Source organism: Prionailurus bengalensis, chromosome D1, assembly GCF_016509475.1.
Source record: "Prionailurus bengalensis isolate Pbe53 chromosome D1, Fcat_Pben_1.1_paternal_pri, whole genome shotgun sequence".
NCBI lineage: Eukaryota > Metazoa > Chordata > Mammalia > Carnivora > Felidae > Prionailurus > Prionailurus bengalensis.
In genome coordinates this window covers 106,569,170-106,590,378 of record NC_057346.1, presented here as the reverse complement: position 1 = coordinate 106,590,378, position 21,209 = coordinate 106,569,170, and the positions used below count along the sequence as shown (strand labels likewise).

The following is a 21,209-nucleotide window of genomic DNA, read 5'->3' as shown; positions in this document are numbered from 1 at the left end:
TCTTCTTGGTGAATAGACCCCTTAATTATGATATAAGCCCTTGTTCATCTCTTGACACCGTCTTTATTTTAACGTCTAGATTGTGTGATATAAGTATGGCTACTTCAGCTTTCTTTTGTTGACCATTAGCATGATAGATGGTTCTCCCTCCCCTTACTTTCAATCGGAAGGTGTCTTTAGGTCTAAAGTGGGTCTGTTGTACACAGCATATAGATGGATCTTGTTTTCTTATCCATTCTGTTACCCTGTGTCTTTTGATTGGAGCATTTAGTCCATTGACATTTAGAGCGAGTACTGAAAGATATGAATTTATTGCCATTATGTTGCTTGTAGAATTGGAGTCTCTGGTGGTGTTCTCTAGTTCTTTCTTTCTTTCTTTCTTCTTGTCATAATTTCTTCCCTCAGAGAGTCCCCCTTAAAATCCTTAAAATTTCTTGCAGGGCTGGTTTACTGGTCACAAGCTCCTTTAATTTTTGTTTGTCTAGGAAGCTTTTAATCTCTCCTTCTATTTTGAATGACAGCCTTGCTGGATAAAGATTTCTTGGCTGCATATTCTTCTGATTCAGCACATTGAATATATCCTGCCACTCTTTTCCGGCCTACCACGTTTCTGTGGATAGATATGATGCAAACCTGATCTGTCTTCCCTTATAGGTTAAGGATTTTGTTTCCCGTGCTGCTTTCATGATTCTTTCCTTGCCTGAGTATTTTGTGAATTTGACTATGATATGCGTTGTTGACGGTCAGTTTTTGTGGACTCTAATGGGAGTCCTGTGTGCTTGCTGGATGTTGATGTCTGTGTCTTTCCTCAAGTTAGGAGAGTTTTCCGCTATGATTTGCTCACATAACCCTTCTACCCCTCTTTCTCTCTCTTCATCTTCTGGGACAGCTGTAATTCTGATATTGTTCCTTCTTAATGAGCCACCGATTTCTCTAACTCTTAAATTTGTGCTCTTTTGCTTTGTCTCCCTCTTTGTTTCTGCTTCATTTTTCTCCATAAGTTTGTCCTCTATATCGCTGATTCTCTGCGCTGCCTCATCTGTCCTTGCCGCCATAACATCCATTCGAGATTGCAGCTCAGTTATAGCATTGTTTATTTCATCGTAACTGGCTTTTGCTTCTTTTATCTCTGCAGAAGGGGATTCTAATCTGTTTTCGACTCCAGCTAGTATTCTTATTATCATGATCCTAACTTCCAGTTCAGACATCTTTTGCTTGTATCTGTGCTGGTTAAGTCCCTGGCTGTCATTTCTTCCTGCTCTTTCTTTGAGGGTGAACTGCTTCATTTCATCATTTTGAAGGCATAAAAGGAATTATTGAGGTAAAAAAATTAAAATTAAAAAAATTAGAAACAATACACACACACACACACACACACACACACACACACAAATCAAATAAATGATGCTAGATCCTAGGTGTGTTTTGGTCTGGGTGTTGAGAGGTGTTGAGAGATTAGATAAAAAGGGGGAAAGAAAGAGGGAAAAAAGGAAATCGTTTGAAAATATGAAAAAATGAAAACACTTAAGTAGACTAAAATGAACTGATGGATGTAATATACAATTTGAAAAAATTTACACAGGAGTAAAAAATACAGTAGGAAAAAATTAAAGAAAAATATTTTTAATAAAAATTGAAATTAAAAATAATTTGTTTCTCTTTTTGTATTGAAGAAAACAAAAAGAGAAGCAAAAGAGAAAAAAGAAATAAAGAACAAAAGAAAATTTAATAGATGAACTGGTGAGCCTACAGAAATACAATTGAAATGACTTTGTTTTCCCCTGAAGTCAAACTATGAAGCACTTTAGAGCCCATAAACTAAGCAGCAGACAGACTTGTGTTCGTAATGAGCGAGGTTAACCTTGTTGGGCAGGGCTTACTGTAATGACTCTGTTCTCCACTAGATGGTGCTGCTTAGCTCACTGGGGTAGATGTTTGTGGCACTTGTAGGGGCGTGTGTGGGCATGCGTGGGAGCGGTGAACATGCCCTCACCCAGGTACCCAGTCTCTAGTATCAGAACTCTGTTCTCCCTGATCAGCAATTGAGCACCTATCCTTTTCTTTGGCTTGTGTCCACTCCCTGCTTTTACACCGTCCGTGACCAAGCCCCAGGCAGAACCTCCCTCCTATGTTTTATCTCAGATGTGGCAGTGTTTCCCGACCCCTTACTTCTGAGGGACTGTGGCTTTGACCCATTCTGCCCCTCTGCAGAGGGTCGAACCAGCAATGGCAAGGTGCGGGCCACACCCAGGAACGTTCACAGGACCATGCTGCTACCGATGCCCAGAGCCTGCGGCCGGGTGACAACCCACCCCAGAAAAAGTGCATGCGATCCTGTAGCAGCAGTGTTTCAGGGGTTCTGGAAAATCACAACACATCTCTGGCACCAGGCTTCACCCTAGTGACCATGTTGCAGCAACTGTGAATATGGTTGTTCTCCAGGTACAATGGGGCCTTTGCCTATGGGGGAGCCACACAGCCTCTCCCAGTGTCCTCCCAGCAGGAGAACCACCTCTCCCCATGTGGCCCAAAGGTCTCCGGACTTCAGTCTGCTCCTGGGGATTCACCCTTCCCACCAGAGCACCACCAGGTATCAGCAGTGGCATTTCAGACTCTGTGCTCCCCTTGTTTATAGAGTCTTAATGGAATCTATACCCTCTCCTGTCTCCTTTCTCCCTTTGTAGTTCAGTCCCCTGTGGCTGTCTCCACTTTTCCACTTTCTCTCCAGCTGCTTTTGGGGGAGGGTGTTTGTCCTGTACCCTCCCCCCGTCTCTGTCCTCTGTGCACAAGCAAAAACAGCTTCCTGCCATCTGCAGCTTCTCTCTACCCTGGTTCACCTCTCCGCCCCCTGTACCTGTTGAGTTCTGTGGTGCAGGTTGTGCAGATTATTGTGTTAATCTTCAGATCAGTTTGCTAGGTGTACAGGTTTGTTTAGTGTTTATCTGGTTGTATTTCACGGACGTGAGATACAAAAACAACTTCCATGCTGTTCTGCCATCTTGGCTCTTCCCCTTTTCTTCTTATTTTCATACGACATTTAGATCTTACAAATCAACGTTGAGTAACTATGAATCTATTCAGGCATTCCGTTACCCTGATTTTCATGGAAGTATTTTTAGCACTGATTATTTTGGAGAGAAGTTTACTGTTGACTTTGACAATGAATTTCTTTTTTGTGTGTTTCGGAATAGTTTTCTTCTTTTTCCTCTTCACTTAGAATTTGTACTAAAAACGATAACGAGATTTTATCAAATTAAGTTTACTAAAATAATTAAGAGATTTTCTCTATTCATTGGGTGAGGTAATAATAATAATGTTCATTACAAATTTTGATGTTTTTTTCCTGGAGTCCCATACATGTGTTTAACCTTTCAACTTAAGAGTCCTCCCTGGTTCTTATCATTTTGGTATGCAGAGAAGAAATGTTACTGTATGTACGGACACATTTACACACTGTAGTGGTTTTAGGGGCTGCTGAGGGGACCCCAAGACTCAGTGGGACTGAGAGAAAGTGATTTTAATAGTAAGTTTTAAGTTTTATTTTCCTGGGTTACTCTCATTCTCTCATAAATGTACAGTGGAGTTGTTCAGAAGCTACATGACAGGTGATGTTGCCACGTTTAAGACTGAAGCAAACATGCAAAACCAGCTGTCTTCTACTGAGCCTGACATGGAGACTTGGAAAAATCTAAAAATGCTACTCTTCTCACTGAGCAAGAGACATTTGAGTAAAGACCCACGAGGTGAGAGAAACTAATGAGAGAGTAAAACAGGATGTAAGAACTATTTCACACTGCATATTCCTATGTGTTAAAAAAAATACAATTCTAAGTACTTTAATTGTTTTGAAACCAGTTTTCAGTTGTTGGGTTCCATACTTTTGGAAAATATGTCAGCTGTGCTGACAGCTCAGAGCTTGGAGCCTGCTTCGGATTGTGTCTCCTCTCTTTCTGCGCCTTCCCTGCTTGCACTTTGCTTCTCTCTGTCTCTGTCTCTTGAAAAGAAAGAAACACCAAAACATTTGTAAAAACATGACCATGAAATGGAATAAAAGTCAACTGCTTTTAGTGATCACCATGAGATAGTGTTTCTAGACAGTACCATAGATAATTTGTTCCACTTTGCTGGACATTCTAAATAGGTGTTACATTGACCGAGAGCACGGTGCTCCCAGTGGCTTGTCCAAGACCCATCATGACCACCTCCAGGAATTTAAGAGCCCAGACTTCTCCCATTGAGTGGCTCCAGCTTCTCTAAGGGACTTGGAGCTTTACTAGATCTCTGCATTCAGTGGCAGGCATTCTGGAAGTGTCAAAAGTATGGGCACATTGAGAACAGCAGTGGTTCTCAGTGGTTGGGGAGACGAAGGAATGAACAGGCAGACCTCAGATGGTTTTAAGGGCAGTGAAGTTCTTCTGTACTGTAATGGGGGGGGGTGCACATCACATACATTTCACAAAATGCATAGAGTGTACAACACCAAGAATGAACCCCGATGTACAGCATGGACTTTGGGTGATAAGGATGTGTCCATAGAAGCCCATCAGTTGTAACCAACGTACCATCTGGTGGGGATGTTGACGGTGGGAGAGGCTGTGCATATGCATGAGTAGGAGATCTATGGGAACTCTCTGTGTATTCTGCTCAATTTTTCTGTGAACCTAAAACTCCTCTCAGAAAAAGCTCTATTAAAGACCAAAAAAAGGAGGAAAGCATATTGTCGAAAATGCTCTCTCTGGCACCATAGAAAACCAAATAATCTTATTTATTTATTTATTTATTTATTTATTTATTTATTTATTGGAGAGAGAGAGAGAAAGTGCACGTAAGGGAGGGTAGAATGAGAGAGAATCCCAGGATGGGGGTGGGGAGAGAGAGAGAGAGAAGCGGGGCTCACCCAAACAGAACTCGAACCCACAAACCATGAGATCATGACCTGAGCCAAAGTTAGATGCCTAATGACTGAACCACCTAGGCACCCACAAATAATCCCATTTGTCAATGGGCAGAAGATATCCAGATGGCCAGCAGATACATGAAAAGATGCTCAACATCGTTCATCATCAGGGAAAGAATGAAGAGTCTGTGCTCATCACAATACGTTTTTGCCTCAGGAATGCAGTTTTTAACTTTGTCCTTGGAAATAACTTCAGAGTTACACAAATGGTGTAATGGTGTAATGCAGGAGAACATCCATATACCTTTACCCTTAAGCACATTCGTTGATGTACTACTGGATTTACTTTTCTATACAATCTCCTTTTTTCTTTTTCCTGTTCTATTTCTAGATTTAGTACTGCCTTTTCCAACGATTAATCATCGGGCATCCTTCCTCTTCCCTTTCTGCTGCCCCAGTCCTTCAATCACCTTCATTATCAATTCTTGCATGAAATTGGCTCTGTTCCCTGGGTAGACTCACTCATGAAATGGTCCAGGGTCCTTCTGGACAGAAGCAAATTTCTGCCTATCTATGTGTCCACCTCCAGTTCCTATGGCCAAATGTCTTCCTTTTCCTCTCCTCTTATGGTCCAAAAGAGAAAGAGAGGGTGGACTGAGTTTCCTATTATTGAGAGGCAGAGAGAGGGGTGGGCTTTCTTCTCCACTGAGGACACACCCAAAGCACTGAGAACTGAGTATGGCCCATGAGTTCTTAATAAATGTGTGTGTGTGTGTGTGTGTGTGTGTGTGTGTGTGTGTGTGTATGTGTGTGTGTGTGTAATAGGGGGGGTCTTTTAAGGTGTGGAAATGGGCAAGGGTCCATTAGCCTGGGCCTAATGGAGTCACTGACCCTGAGGTGTGTGGGAGAAGGTAGATGGCAGGGATCCATTATGACTTTTGTAGGTCTTAGGTCCTTTTGGCCAGTTTCCATAAAAACCATATTAAATACCGTACCTTACAACTGCACTGGTATAAAGAAGAGTATGCTCCACTCTGGTTCATGGGTCTATATTCATTATGATGACAGTCACTTTTGGTTAATCATTTTCAAGAAATTCTAACACTTTTTGGGGGGGGCCTGGGTGGCTCATTCAGTTAAGTGTCTGACTCTTGATTTCAGCTCAGGCCATGATCTCAGGGTTGGTGGGATTGAGCCCGACATCAGGCTCTGTGTTGACAGCTCCAAACCTGCTTGGGCTTCTCTCTCTCTCCCTTTCTCTGCCCTTCTCCTGCTCGTGTTCTCTCTCTCTTCAAATAAATAAATAAACATTACAAGAAAAATAAATTCTATGGGGCGCCTGGTGCCTCAGTCAGTCAGGCATCTGACTTCAGCTGAGGTCATGATCTCATGGTTCATGGGTTGGAGCCCCCGGTCAGGCTCTGTGCTGACAGCTGGGAGACTGTGGCCTGCTTCAGATTCTTTGTCTCCCTCTCTCTCTGCCCCTCTCCTGCTCATGCCCTCTCTGTGTCTCTCTCTGTCTCCCAAAAATTAAAATTAAAAAAAGTAAATAAATAAAATGAAGCCAGGATTCACCCCTGCTTTGGATAAGTCACATCTCTCCCTGGCTTTACTCCTGACCCCACTCACTTGGGTCAGGTGCAGAGGGCTGAGAAGGGGGCCTAGCCGCACCAGTGGATCAGGGGTACTGCATGTAGTCCAATCAGCAAAGCCTAGGTCTTGAGGACTTCAGAGATAGTCCCAGGGAAAATGGGGGCCACGAGGGTGGAAAAGCACATTTCCAGAGTGAGGACCCCAGTTGTGCTACACGTGGGAAGGAACAGAGCGTTTTTCAGATTCCTCAGTCCTTCACCCATGTGCTCTCCAAGGAGCAGTTCCCTATAAGCGTGTGTGTGGGCGTGAGCTCAGGCACAGGAGGCTCTCCACAGCCTCCATTTTGATCACATCACATGAAAAGAATTTTCCATTTGCAGATGCTTTATTGAAATGAAAATGTATTTGAGGTTTCAACAGTTGTCTTGCAGTTTATAGATGAAAAGAGAAAGAAGGAAGAAAAGTCGTGGTTTATATTCACCGGCCGTCAGTTGCTGACCATTCTCTGTAGTCCTCAGGGTCTCTGGTCTTGGGGAAAGTTAAAAAATGGCACACAATATACTGGAATACATTATTTGCTGGAAAAAAAAAACACAGAGACATGACTCCGATGTTCAGCTCTCTGTTCCAAAGTCAAGAGTTGAAAAACACTGATTTCTTCTTGGCTTCTAGGATTTGTCCACACACATCTGGTATCCAAGAAGGATTGTGCTCGAGTCAAGATCAGAGTGATCTTGTCTGTCATGGCAACAATCAGGAGACTTTACTGATGCCAAACAGGTGCTGGTGTTTCCAGATCTCTTCCCCAACAGGGATCCCTATATTTATCAGGGTGCATTTATTTCAACAAAGAATCATTAAGTCTCAGCGCAAATACAAGGAAATGGGTAGTTTTTGAGTTCTGGCGTGGCCGTACGTGTTAGAAATACCGAAAACGGTCTGACACCGAGAACTTTACCTTTGACACTTACAAAACAGTGGAGATGTGCACTCCAAGCCATCAGTCTAATCGACATTTTCAAAGAAAACATTCCAGGGGCACCTGGATGGCTCAGTCAGTTAAGCGTCCGACTTAGGCTCAGGTCATGATCTCACAGTTTGGTTCATGGTTTCGAGCCCCATGGGCTCTGAGCTGCCGTCTCGGAGCTGGAGCCTGCTTCAGATTCTGTGTCTCCCTCTCTCTCTTCCCCCCCACCCCCTGCTCACACTCTGTCTGTCTCTCTCTCCAAAGTGAATAAACTTCGAAACAAACAACAACAAAAAGCCCCATTCCATTATCCTTGATTGAAGGGAATTTCACTTTTTAAAATGGTTAGTTATGCTAAATACACATAAGATAAAATTGACCATTTTCATCTTTGTAAGTATACAGTTCTGCAGTGTTAAGTCTATGTATGTTGTGGTGCAACCAATCTCCAGAACATTTTCGCCTTGCTATTGTTGAGCTCTATACCCACTGAACAATCCCCATTTTCCATACTAGCCAACCCCTAGAAGCCACCATTCTACCCTCTGTTTCTAGGAGACTGGCTACTCTAGAAAACCGATATAAATGAACCCATGCAACATATTTGTCTTTCTTTTTTTGGTGGCTTATTTCCTTTGTCATAAGGTCCTCAAGGTTCATCCATGTTGGCTCTTCTGAGTGATGAACACTTTTGTCTTTAGCTTTGGCAGTATTTCTAAATTGTCTACCCTGGAATGTTTCCATAGGAGTATCAAGATAGGGAATACATTATGGAGAACGAAACACTGCTTGTTGTTTTCAACAATTCCATCCCCCAAGGCCGATTCATACCCAGGATCTGTCCTTGTCATCTATGGGGTATTTAATTAATAGTCGAGGAATCCCATCATTTATACTGACAAATTTTGATTGCTTGAAAGCACATTTTAAATTCTTTTAGTAAGAGGTACAGAATCTTCTCCATAATGGGTTCTTCTGGACTCTATTAAAACATTCTCATGAACATTTTATTATTTGTTCCTACGAAGAAGGGGATCATTGATGCCGGTGCCTTCTACAAGTAAGGGACTTCTTGAGAATCAGATGTGTTTTACCTTGATAGAAAATGAGTGTGGAGATGCCTGGCTTGCTCTGTAGGGAGAGCCTGTGGCTCTTGATCTCAGTGTTGTGAGTTCGAGCCCACGTTGGGTGGAGAGTGTACTTAATAAAAGTCAACAAAAAAATTTCAAAACAAAGAAAAAAAATGAGGGGCGCCTGCGAGGCTCAGTCGTTTAAGCATCCGACTTTGACTCAGGTCATGATCTTGTGGTTCATGAGTTTGAGCCCCAGGTTGGGCTCTGTGCTGACAGCTCAGAGCCTGGAGCCTGCTTCTGATTCTGTGTCTCTCTCTCTTTCCGATCCTCCCCCCACTCACACTCTGTCTCTCTGTCTCTCTCTCAAAAATAAATAAAGAATTTACAAAAAGGAAAATATTGTGGCTCCTGGGTGGCTCAGTTGGCAGGTCATGATCTCCCAGTTCCTGAGATTGAGGCACATCGGTCTCTGTACTGATAGGACAGAGCCTGCTTAAGATTCTCTCTCTCTCCCTGTGTCCGCTCCTCCTCTATGCGTGCTCTCTCCCCCTGCCCCTTAAAGTAAAGAAATAAACTTAAGAAAGGAAAAAAAAAAAAGAAAGTTTGTGTGTGGATGTGTGAGTGTGTACTAGGATACTGAAGGGTAGTTCAGCCTTTATACGAATATTGTCCCTCATTTGCCTTTTTCATTTATCATTCACTAAAGATTCCAAGAAGTGCAGAGGCAAATCGGCACTGGGACCTTGGCTGGCTTTCTTGATGTCAAAGTACTCACATGCAGCCACAATTACATTCACTGAAATAAAATAAAGCATGTTGAACACTTGCTTTGGCATCATTAGTGACAAACGTAGAGCCTACTAGTCCCTGCCCCGTGGTTTGAAAGCACATCAGAAGAAACTGTAATTACCATCATCTGTGCAAAGTTGTGCAGAGTTTCGTTTGACTGGTTGAGAAAACACTGCTTCGCATCAGCCAAGGCCTCTTTTTCCTCAGTAGTCTGAGCAAAATCCTGAAGAAAATTTTGGTATTCACTAACGCTCACTTCAGGACTGATTGTTTTGTTAACCACTTCCTCTAGAAATGGGCATCCAGAACCTGAAAGAAAACACATAAAAGCGATCTCAGTTCGGTAGCCCTGAAGCCCCTTTTTGGGAGCACCTAGGATGTTGGTCATCCAATCTGCATCCCAGTAGACTCATACTTTCAGAAAGATGATGGTGAATGGTCTTGAGTTCTCAGTTCTCAGAGAGTAAACTCAGGACCTACGGTTTCCTTAAGCCTGAAAATATCTGTGCCCCCTTTCCACCCCTGCACTACCTCCACAGCCCAGAGAAGCCAAACACTACATAACCATGAAAAACAAAGACGCTGAAGAAATGAGGTGGAGCCTGTTGGCCTGAATTTGGGGAACTGGAGGTCTTCCAGAGGGCCCTGACACGACCAACAGCCCTAAACCTGTCCTTGCTGCACAGACTCACCAGCAAAGCAGTAAAGGGGGAGTGCAACCAGCACAAGGACTCTCAGCAGCTTCATGGTTGAGGGCAGCTGGCGTTAGCCGGTCAGTCCGACGTGGCAGGGAAGAAAGAACTCACTTGGGAGCTGAGCACCTAGAACTCCTCCTTTTATTCTCCCGGCCATCACCTTAAGCCCTCCCCGAAGTGAGGGACTGAGTCACACAGTAAACGTGGCACTGGGCCAGGAAATGACAGCAAGAATCAGCTCAGCCAGCCTGTGCCCTGTTTGTAGAAACCAAGGAGACAGCTTGTTGGACCCAAAACTGTTTCGGAACTGCAATAATGATAACATGGCTTTAGATGAAATTAATGCAAAAGTGCTTGCTAGCTAATGAGACGACGACACAGTGCGCCTGTGTTGTCATCCTTGTTGTTTTATTATTGTTGCGGTCTTTATTAGTCTCCTTCCACCTGTCCTCCTTCAACAGATGGATAGCTTCGTATCCTGTGTTCCTATGGGCTCACTATGCATCTGGGCTCGGTGCAATACCAGATAGCTCCTCAGGAGGGCAGACTTCCCGTGTCTCTAGACCCTTTTAACAAGGGGCTGGACGTTTAGGAAATCCTAACAATGTCTAACTTTCTCTAAAGGCTGTTTGTGCAAAGACTATCTCAATTGATTAATTAATTTCATAAATTCATTCTATTCTGAATCTATGAATAATCTTTTTTTTCGTTGTTTGGGTTTTTTTTCCCCATCAGTTAAAGGTGATGTGAAGCAGCAGAGCAACTGATCACTCCCCAGAGGCAGTCCTGAATGGAGGAATGGTGGTAGGGACTGGGCTCAAGCAGATGTGGATTTATTTTATTTTTTCAGTGTTTGTTTCTGAGAAAGGGAGAGAGAGAGCGCGCGCGCGCTCACATGAGTGGGAGGAGGGGCAGGGGAGAGGGGGAGAGGAACCAAGCAGGCTCTGAGCTGACAGCAGCCAGTCCAACGTAACACAGGGCTCAAACTCACAAACTGTGACATCATGACCTGAGCTGAAGTTGGACGCCCAACTGACTGAGTCACCCAGGTGCCCCAAGATGTGGATTTAAATTTTGGATGCAGGAAATAATCATGAAGTTTCTGAGGGCTAAATTGCTGGTTATTTCAAGCTTCTTTTGCCTCATTTCTAATATGTAAATAAACCAGACCACACCTGGTTTTGCAAGGATGACAGACATGCTGTAAAGAACTTACTGTGGGGCTTACAACAAGGTAATCATGAATACATGGGAGGTACCATCCATCCATCCATCCATCCATCCATCCATGCATCCATCCAAGCATCCATTGTTCAAAGGTAACCATGAGCTTCCCCCATGAGTGGATCCTGTGCTGCATGCTCCAGATTCAGCTGTCAGACCAGGACCTTGCTCCTGTGGAGCTTACCTCTTACAAAGGAGGCAGCAAAAAGCCCCTAACTGGGGGGCCTGGGTGGCTCAGTCGGTTAAGCACCCGACTTAGGCTGAGGTCACGATCTCACAGTTCATGGGTTTGAGCCCTGCGTCAGGCTCAAAAAAATTTCACAAAACCATAAATAAAAAGCTCATAACTGAATGAGTGACCTCAGAAAGTGATTTGTAGGGAACAAGAAAACAACGATGAGGGGCAGCATCCTGTACAGAGGGCCAGGCCAGCTATAGGAGGAAGGGCTTTAAAGCCTAGATGAGTGGACAATGATTATCAAGGGGAAGATCTTGGGACAGGTGTTCTAGGCAGAGAGCACAGCAGGTACAGGGGTTCTCTCTAGAGCAGTTGGTACTGGGCAAGAGAATGACAGCAAGGATGGTGTGCCTCTTGGTGTCAAGAAAGATAGGACAGCCTCATAGTTTAGAAAAGCCACATCAGTTTAAGTGGAGATGATATGAAGGTGAAAGGAACAAGAGAAACTAGGTTGGCTCAAGTAAAAAGAAAGAAAGAAAGAAAGAAAGAAAGAAAGAAAGAAAGAAAGAAAGAAAAAAAGAAACTGATGAGTGAGTCAGACAGATGAGTTGATTATTTGTGAATGTCGTATTTGCTGTTTAGATGATCTGGGACTTCCCATAACTCAGCCGGAACATAAGTTGCCAAGAAAAATACTCCTTTAGGGACAGGCTAGCAATAGGGAAGAAGGTTATATTCTTCTGTGCGTACTTTCTCGCCCAGTTGACCATTGATGCCAATCTCCATTCCAAACGACAATGCCCAAATTAAGAACTTTACTGATGAAATGGGAGACGTTTTGGCTAGGACAAAATGGGGACTGTCCCTGGTGCCCCAGTTGTTAGGGACTTGCCCTGTTACCTGCTGGGATGCCTGTCTCTTCAGAGGTTTCGTACCCAGCTCAGCTAGGCTACAATCCCACCTCGCATGCTTGGTGCCCATAAGAAAAAGGTGTATTTTTTTGTTTTACCTTCATGTTTCCTCATTCTTAGGTGAATCCAATAACAATAACTCAGCCCACAAAGGACTCATTTGCGAGCCAGTGGTTACAAGGAGAAATAGAAGAAACCACAATGCTTGTGTAGGCAGCCTGACTTTTTTTCTCTTCCCCGAAGGAGCTTTCACTGAAGTCCCCAAGTGAAGTTCAGAAATTAGCCTTCAGCTTCGGTGTTTGGGTGACACTTACTGATCACCTATTATGACAAACCATGGTATGTGGGTGAATTTGCACAGGTACTCATTTCACTGTGAATACCTTGTGTTGTGGGAGAGAGAGAGAAAGTATGTGGCACGACACAATTATGTTTGGCCTGTCCTCAGGCTCATGCAAGACCTGAGATGTACTCACACCAAGTTGATCATTTGAGGCTTTGCCATCCTTAATAAAAGTGACAACAGTCTGTGAGAGCCATTTTTTCCCCAGTGATTCCTGCATTGGCACCAAAGTCTAGGAAGGAGTTATTTTGACATTTAGATGGTCTTTAGGCATTTTTAAATTGTAGGTTTCTGATACTGATCCACTTGACAGTATTTAGGGACATGATAACCCATATGTTTTTGCCCATTCATTCTGTAACACTGGTTCTGCCCCTCCCTTCCAGGGCTGCTGGGACATTAACCTCAGGCATGTTTTTTGAAAGTGAAGCTCTTCTTCAGTAAGATCGTGCCAAAGTCTAGGACTTGGATGGGAAGGTACTTCCATGGGCCAGAAACTTTCAGAAAGGTGCTGGCCTTGGAGACATCTGGATGGCAGTGCAAGGTGGGTTGTTCACATTACCTGGGCCTTTCCAGGTACACCTCTTGCCTTGGGCCAATCCTGGTCTGGAGATTTCCCAGCTGTGTCTCTTTGTACAATGGGAACATCCTGGGGTTGTCATATGTCCTCAGAACGGGTTTGGGCACAGAGCTGGTGCCATGTACCTGTCAGCCGCCAGTGTTTAATTTCATAAAAAGGTGAAAGGCCTTATGCTAACCCTTGGATGTCTAGGACCAATGGGGACCCCTGGAAACTTCCTTCAACTTCACATTCTCTGAAAGATCTGGAGAAGATCATGTTCAGAGCGCAGGCAAAATCCTACGTTTGAGCCTAGAGCACGGTATTTTGATCCATGCTTACTTGATACTATTCTGACTTCCTGGAAGAGTTTCATTGAGACAACACGTAGAGTCTCTGTCAAACATATTCTACATCTGGTTGGTTTATTAATCTTCTCAAGGCCCAAGGCAATGAACAATTACCCGTTTTTAAAATTCAAGAAAAGATAAGAGTAAAAAAATTTTTTTTTCTTTAAAAAGTGGGGCAGGCGCCTGGGTGGCTCAGTGGGTTAAGTGTTCGACTTCGGCTCAGGTCACAATTTTGAGTTTCATGAGTTTAAGCTCCACATCGGGCTCTTTGCTAACAGCTCAGAGCTTGGATCCCACTTCGGATTCTGTGTCTCCCTCTCTCTCTCTGTTCCTCCCTCACTTGCACTCTGTCTCGCTGTCTCTCTCTCAAAAATAGATAAAGAATAAAAAAAATTAAGAAAACATGAATAGCAAAACATGGTGAACACTCAGGGGATGCACTGGATTAAAGGAGGTGCAAACCTCCTTTAATCGGATGACAACACAATGCGTCGGATGATGATGAAATTTGTTGGCCAAATGGGGATGCTTTGGAGTGTGAAAGAGGTCACAAAATGGATGGAGTGCCAGGACAACAGCATAAACCAGGATTCTCCTGAGGAAACTGAGATGTGTGGTCACCCTCCATTAGTGGCAATCTCCTCTCCGGTTTCGCGGGTATAATCGGAAACCAGTCCCTGTATGCAGAGGGCAGGGAGAGACAGAAGAAAAGGTGACCACTCCAGGTTGGTAGGTGGCAGGTTTAATGAACAAAGGAACCGACACAGGAGGGCACCTGGGTGGCTCAGTTGGTGAAGCGTCTAATTTCAACTCAGGTCATGATCTCACAGTTTGTGAGTTCAAGCCCCACGTTAGGCTCTCTGCTGTCAGCACAGAGCCCTCTTTGGCTCCTCTGTGCCCCCCACTCTGTCAGCCCCTCCCCCGCTGGTGCTCTCTCTCCCCCTGTCTCTATCTCAAAATAAATAAATAAACTGAGCATGAGAGGCACCTGGCTAGCTCAGTCGGTGAATCGTCCGACTTCAGCTCAGGTCTTCTATGGCTCAGGGCATAATCTCATGGTTCGTGAGTTTGAGCCCCACGGGGGGCTCTGTGCTGACAGCTGGGAGCCTGGAGCCTGCTTCAGGTTCTGTGTCTCCCTCTCTCTCTGCCCCACTCCTGCTTGTGCTCTGTCTCTGAAAAATGAATAAACATTAAAATAAATTAGAAAAAAGAAAGTAAAGACAAAAAAGATGGGTAGGTCTCCACACCTATGTTCCAGAGTCAGAAACTTTATACAGAGGCAGTAAGTGGGTTCATCCACACTGAACACAGTTCAGATGGTCTCAACACGACATCATACTGTCTCAAGGCATTGTTGTTGGAGCAGCTTCTGGGGTGGAAGAGGACTAAGTGGAACCCACATTCCAAGAACAGGGCTGGTGGGTGAGGAGCCCCCAGTTTCCAGGGTCCAGCTCATGGGTCAACTGGAGGTCACATCCTGTCCCCCAACCCCTCCCCATGAGGAGTGCGTGTCATTTCTCCCTATATGTAGATAATGGGACAAGGGATGTCACGTAACTTGACCAACGGCACAGGGCTTATGGTTGGCAGAGCTCCTTAGGGAAGGAGCCTGGTGTTTCTGACTGAGAGATAGCTCCTGACACTATTGACCTTTTTGGTTTAACCCTTGTGGATGTCCACTTTATGGCTCCAATGGATTCTGGTGATCTTGACTCACACTACTGCCCTATGTGAACTCCAGGTTGAATTCCGTGTGCACCCGTTCCCTCTGCCCTCCACCCAGTTTCTTGCTGGAGGCCTTGGCTCCCTGTGGACTCCCTTCCCCACTGTTTTGCCTCAGTCCTACAGAGTTGAAACTCCTCATTCACTCCTGATGCCACATCCAAGACAGCCCGCCCACTGCTGCCCTTCCCTGGGCCCTGAATCTCTAGGGATCTCCCTTGTCGACACCCCTTGGCACTCTGCGAGCAGCTCTCCCCTGACATCTTCAGAATCCCGATCCCATGGTCCCTCCTCTCTGTTAGGCTCCCCGAGGACACTGCCTGTGCATTGCTGGCCATTGTGTGATGGCAGCGACAGAGTGGTGCTAAATGAATTGTTGTGTAACTGCTTTTCAGGGCAGATGTTGAATTTATACAAAGATTCTACTGATGATATTACATGTTTTATCATTAGGTCTATTTCGAGAGAGAAGCACGTTTACATTTCACTCTTTAGTAAAGTCAGGGATCAAACCCAACACTAAAACCAGTCATCCACCTGTCATTCTGGTGCTACCTCCACTTTCTTTGTGTTCCTGAATGAAGACTCCTTTCTCCTCTCTCCTTTTTTAAGCATTATTTTTTAATTGATTTGTTTAAAATAGTTTTTTTACGTTTTATTTATTGTTGAGACAGGGAGAGACAGAGCATGAATGGGGGAGGGTCAGAGAGAGAGGGAGACACAGAATCTGAAACAGGCTCCAGGCTCTGAGCTGTCAGCAGAGAGCCCGACGCGGGGCTCGAACTCACGGACAGTGAGATCGTGACCTAGGCTGAAGTCGGACGCTTAACCGACTGAGCCACCCAGGCGCCCCTGATTGATTTGTTTTAAATTTACATTCAATTTAGTGATCATATACTGCAACAATGATTTCAGGAGCAGATTCCTTAATGCCCCTTACCCATTTAGCCCATGCCCCCTCCCACAACCCCTCCAGTAACCCTCTGTTTGTTCTCCCTATTTAAGAGTCTCTTATGTTTTGTCCCCCTCCCTGTTTTTGTATTATTTTTGCTTCCCTTCCCTTATATTCGTCTGTTTTGTATATTAAGTCCTCATATGAGTGAAGGCATGTGATATTTGTCTTTCTCTGAATGACTAGTTTTGCTTAGCATAACACCCTCTAGATCCATTCACATAGTTGCAAATGGCAAGATTTAATTCTCTTTCATTGCCGAGCAAACTCCATTGGGTGTATATATATTGTACACACACAATATATATGTCTTCTTTTATATATATACACAATATAGATCTTCTTTATCCATTCATCCATCGATGGACATTTGGACTCTTTCCATACTTTGGCTATTGCCAATAGTGCTGCTGTGAACATTGGGGTGCATGTGTCCCTTTGCAACAATAGACCTGTATCCCTTGGATAAATACCTAGTAGTGCAATTGCTGGGTCGTAGGGTGGTTCTGTTCTTAACTTTTTGAGGGACCTCCATACTGACTTCCAAAGTGGCGGCACCAGCTTGCATTCCCACCAACAATACAAAAGATATCCTCTTTCTCCGCATCCTCGCCAATATCTGTTGTTGCCTGAGTTGTGAATGTTAGCCATTCTGACATGGGTGAGGTGGTACCTCACTGTGGTTGTGATTAGTATTTCCCTGATGATGAATGCTGCTGTGCAGTTTTTCACGTGTCGGTTGGCCATCTGGATGTCTTCTTTGGAGAAATGTCTATTCATGTCTTTTGCCCATTTGTTCACTGGATGATTTGTTTTTGGGGTGTTGAGTTTGAGAAGTTCTTTATAGATTTTGGATACTAACCCTTTATCTGTTATGTTGTTTGCAAATATCTTCTCCCATTCCTTCGGTTGCCTTTTAGTTTTGCTGATTGTTTCCTTCGCCGTGCAGAAGCTTTTTATTTTGATGAAACCCAATAGTTCATTTTTACTTGTTTCCCTTGCTTCCGGAGATGTGTTGAGTACGAAGTTGCTGCGGCCAAGGTCAAAGAGGTTGGCTTGCTTTCCCCTCGAGGATTTTGACGGCTTCAGCCTTAAATATAGGTCTTTCATCCATTTAGGGTTTATTTTTGTGTCTGGTGTAAGAAAGTGGTCCAGGTTTATTTTTCTGCATGTCGCTGTCCAGCTTTCCCAGCACCACTTGCTGAAGAGACTGTCTTTATTCCTTTGGATATTCTTTCCTGCTGAGTCAAAGATTAGTTGGCCATACGTTTGTGAGTCCATTACTGGGTTTTCCATTCTGTTCCATTGATCTGAGGGTCTGTTTTTTTGCCAGTACCAGACTGTCTTGATGAGTACAGCTTTGTAATACAGCTTGAAGTCTGGGATTGTGATGCGTCCTGCCCTGGTTAAAGTTTCAAGATCGCTTTGGCTATTCAGGGTCTTTTCTGGTGCCATACAAATTTGACGATTGCTTGTTTTAGCTCTGCGAAGAGTGCTGGTGGTACTTTGATAGATATTGCATTGAATATGTAGATTGCTTTGGGTAGCATTGACATTTTAGCAATATTTGTCCTTCCTCTCCAAGAGTATGGAATATTTTTCCATTTTTTGTGTCTTCTTCACTTTCTTTCATAAGGTTTCTATAGTTTTCGGTGTACAGATTTTTCACTTTGGTTAGATTTATTGGTAGGTATTTTATGATTTTTGGTGCAATTATAAACGGGATCGATTCCTTGAATCTCTTTCTGTTGCTTCATTGTTGTGTATAGGAATGCAACCGATTTCTGTGCATTGATATGTATGCTGAAACTTTGCTGAAATCATGGATCAGTTCTAACAGTTGTTTTGGTGGATTCTTTTGGGTTTTCAATATAGAGTATCATGTCATCTGCACAGTGTGAACGTTGGACCACTTGTCCTGGATGAGGACTTTGATGTCACAATAGGGAGAGGGATGTGGAGTGCAGGAGGAAGTGTGAGCCCCTGCCCTCCATGGACTGGGCCGCCTCAGTCTCCCTGTTCCTTAGAGGTAACCATTATCTTGATCCAAGTGAACTTTGATCCAATGTAACCCGGATCTATCTCATGACTTGAGGCTACACACCGGATTTGGAAGCCACGCCAGGATCAGGTGTTGCCTGCAGTTAATTCTCCTTGGCTCATTCACCAAAACCCTGAACTTTACACAACTTGACATTTCCAAGAGACATGTGGTTAGCCATTTACTCCCGACACACGTGGGACAGTTCATACAGCTCATTAGATATCTAGACCATTATCTTCTTGATTGACTTAGTAATTTTCCCTCCACTATGTGCCAAGATTTTCTTGCCAACCATAGGCAAGCACAGTTGTGAACCTCTGGTCCTCAGGGGGTACTACAAGAAGGACATGGGCGAACTGATATAAAGCATTTCCACTGGAAGGACAGGACTTTCAACTGAAGCTGACTGACTCCCTCCTTCCACCCAAACCTGTGGACATTTGTCAATGTCGGGAGATGTCTTGGGTGTCCCCACAGGGTGAGGGGGATGCCACTGGCATCAAGTGGTAGAGACTAGCCGATGCTCAGGTGGTCTACTCAAAACAAGAAGTTTTCAGCCTCAATTGACAATAAGGCCTTGATTCAGAAATCTAGTGCTAGAGAAATATCTAAAAACAGTTGTCTGTGTAGTGAACGATGAGTAGTGTTAGGTAGCCTCACGTTAGGTGGACAGTGAGCAGAGCCCCAGTGCAGACAGGTGCCAGTGGGAGCGTCAGCATCTGTGTTGTTTGGTGAGCAGAGCTCAGTCTCATGTCACGTCCAGGGCTTTGCCCAAGTTTGTTCTTGGTCACGGAGGACCTTGGCTTCATTCTGTCATCCACATCCTCGTTTTCCTTCAAAATCCAACTCAGTCATCAACCTCCTCCTATAGTCTGCTTTCAGGGAGAATGCGTAGCTCATAAGGGTCTAGTTCTTTGGTGAATGTCTACAGGCCTTTGATTTCTATGATGGACTCTCCCTCCCAGGAATATACTTGATATCTTTCTTCAGTTCTCTTTTGTCTTGTCTTTTGACCTGATCATGAGTTCCTTAAGGAAATCCATTAATTCTTTCCATAAAAGACACAAGTTGCTCCTAAGTTTGGTACAGTGCACATTCCAAGTTGACCTGAGATAATTTGCCACATCACAACCTATTTCTTGCCACATTTCCACCTGACCATTTCTTTGGCCCCTCTTTTTCTATCCTGTCCTTTCTTTTCATTTCGAAGAATGTCCTGTGGTTTTCAAATTTTGCATTTTAAAATAGGGATAAGGAAGCACTGTTCAAAAAGGAGACTAGTGAGAAACGGCTTCCACTGAGAAGCACTGGAGCCATGTCTCTCCGTATCCACACCATGTAGCCTCATCCTCAGCTACCACTTCTTTCACTGTGTCTCCTGGTTTTGATGTGTTTGCAATATTGTTAAGTGTTCTCTATTGATTCATTCATTAAAACCTGTGTTATAGCCTGTGTTGACTGGATCCCATGCCTTATCTTTCCTCATCTAGTCTTTTTTGGTAAAGCATATCCTCCCATGCCTTTTGAGAAAAAGCTCAATGGAAATAAAACTTTTGAAGATTTGCACTTCGGAAATCTCCATTCAGCTTCATGCTTAAATGACATTTGGCTGCACAGAAAACTCCATTCATATGCAATGAAAGGTTTAAGCCTGTGAATTTTTACTATTACTCCTGTGTCTTCCAGTCTCTTGTTGAATGGATTTTTATTCCCCATCCTTGGATATGACCTCGTATTTCCTTCAGAAAGAAATACCTTTCTTTGAGGGATGTCGAAAAAAAAAAATCACAGAAATGTGTTTTGATGTGAGGAGTGAGTGAGATACTCAATTTCATATTCTTCATTTATAGGAAATTTTCTTGTAGTCTTTCTTTGATTTTCTTCCCACCATGATCTGTGTCATTCTGGAAACCTGATAGCTGGGTCTCATGGACTTATGCTTTCACATGCTTTTCTTTTCTCCAACTTTTGTGTTCTCTATTTGTGTTTCCGTAATACATACATTATTTTTGTTCCAAGATTCTGCTTTGTCCTTCAACTCGTTATTTTTTTCCAGCTGTCACATTTTTAATTTTTCCAGAGCTCTTTGTTTTACTCTGAATGTTTTTTTAAGCCATAAAGAGATGAAGAGATCTTGGTAATCTGGGTTTTCTGAAGATCCATGAAAGAATCCATGGGAGAAAGAGCTGCCTGGCCCAGAAACTATGGACTAATTGCAAAAGAGTATGAGTCAGTTAAGAACTTTCTTGTCTTCTTGTCTCTCCTCATTTTAGGCCCCAGCTCTGTCAGAAACGATGGTTAGCTGCTGGGGGGCAGAGAAAGTAGTAGTAAAGGAGAGAGAAAAAGGAGAAATCTCCATTTTGGAACAATAGGAGGTTTTGATGATTATACAGGCCTGAATACGCTAATTTCAGAAGAGAGATATTAAACTTCATATCCTCCAAAATGGAGAACCTTCGAACGTTTGCTCGAAGTAAGCAATGGCAAAAGCAGAGCTTTGTGTTCAGAGTGTTGACCTTGTCATAGAGAGGAAGATGGATGTAGGGAGAAGCCTAGGACGAGGGGGTCCCTGGGCAGAGAGTGGTCATCTGTGTTCAGGGGGACAATGAGAAGCCTCAAGGACAAAGTCAAAAGACTCTGTGTACATCAATCCTTCCTACTTAGTGTAACTCAGTTGTGAGTTCGAGTCAGAGTTTCTGGAAAATTAGGTGTATCTCAACCAAGAAGAATCTAGGAGGCAAATCAAACAGAGAGTTGACCCCAGACACCATTTGAGTGTGAGGCTCAGCCGCTCTGGGGAAGTATGTCCAGTGGAGATTGCATTACAGGCCTGCTCCCATTTAGTTACCTTTCTCCTGCCTCAGAGAGCTATAGCTTCTGGAGTCTGTGTGTGCACGCACACATGTGTGTAT

The 21,209-nt window shown here is 43.8% G+C and overlaps 1 protein-coding gene across 2 annotated transcripts; it reads right to left on the bottom strand.

The window, feature by feature from the left end:
• Nucleotides 1-6,847: 6,847 nt before the first annotated feature.
• On the bottom strand, nt 6,848-10,125 carry LOC122483876 (mammaglobin-A-like). Of its 2 annotated transcripts, XM_043581391.1 has the most exons (3): nt 10,012-10,125; nt 9,441-9,628; nt 6,848-7,068 (listed from the first exon to the last, which is right to left on the bottom strand). In XM_043581391.1, the coding sequence occupies exons 1-3, from the start codon at nt 10,064-10,066 to the stop codon at nt 7,030-7,032; spliced, it is 282 nt and encodes a 93-aa protein (XP_043437326.1). In that variant the 5' UTR covers nt 10,067-10,125; the 3' UTR covers nt 6,848-7,029. The 2 variants fall into 2 exon arrangements, with proteins under 2 accessions (XP_043437326.1, XP_043437325.1); XM_043581390.1 differs by lacking the exon at nt 6,848-7,068 and having other exon boundaries at nt 9,369-9,628.
• Nucleotides 10,126-21,209: the final 11,084 nt, after the last annotated feature.

What these genes read in the sequence shown, in the direction of transcription:
- LOC122483876 (XM_043581390.1), bottom strand. Translation starts at nt 10,066, where the DNA reads ATGAAGCTGCTGAGAGTCCTTGTGCTGGTTGCACTCCCCCTTTACTGC. An exon ending in CCCCCTTTACTGCTTTGCTG is followed by an intron (nt 9,629 to 10,011) that starts GTGAGTCTGTGC and finishes GTTTTCTTTCAG; the next exon opens with GTTCTGGATGCCCATTTCTA.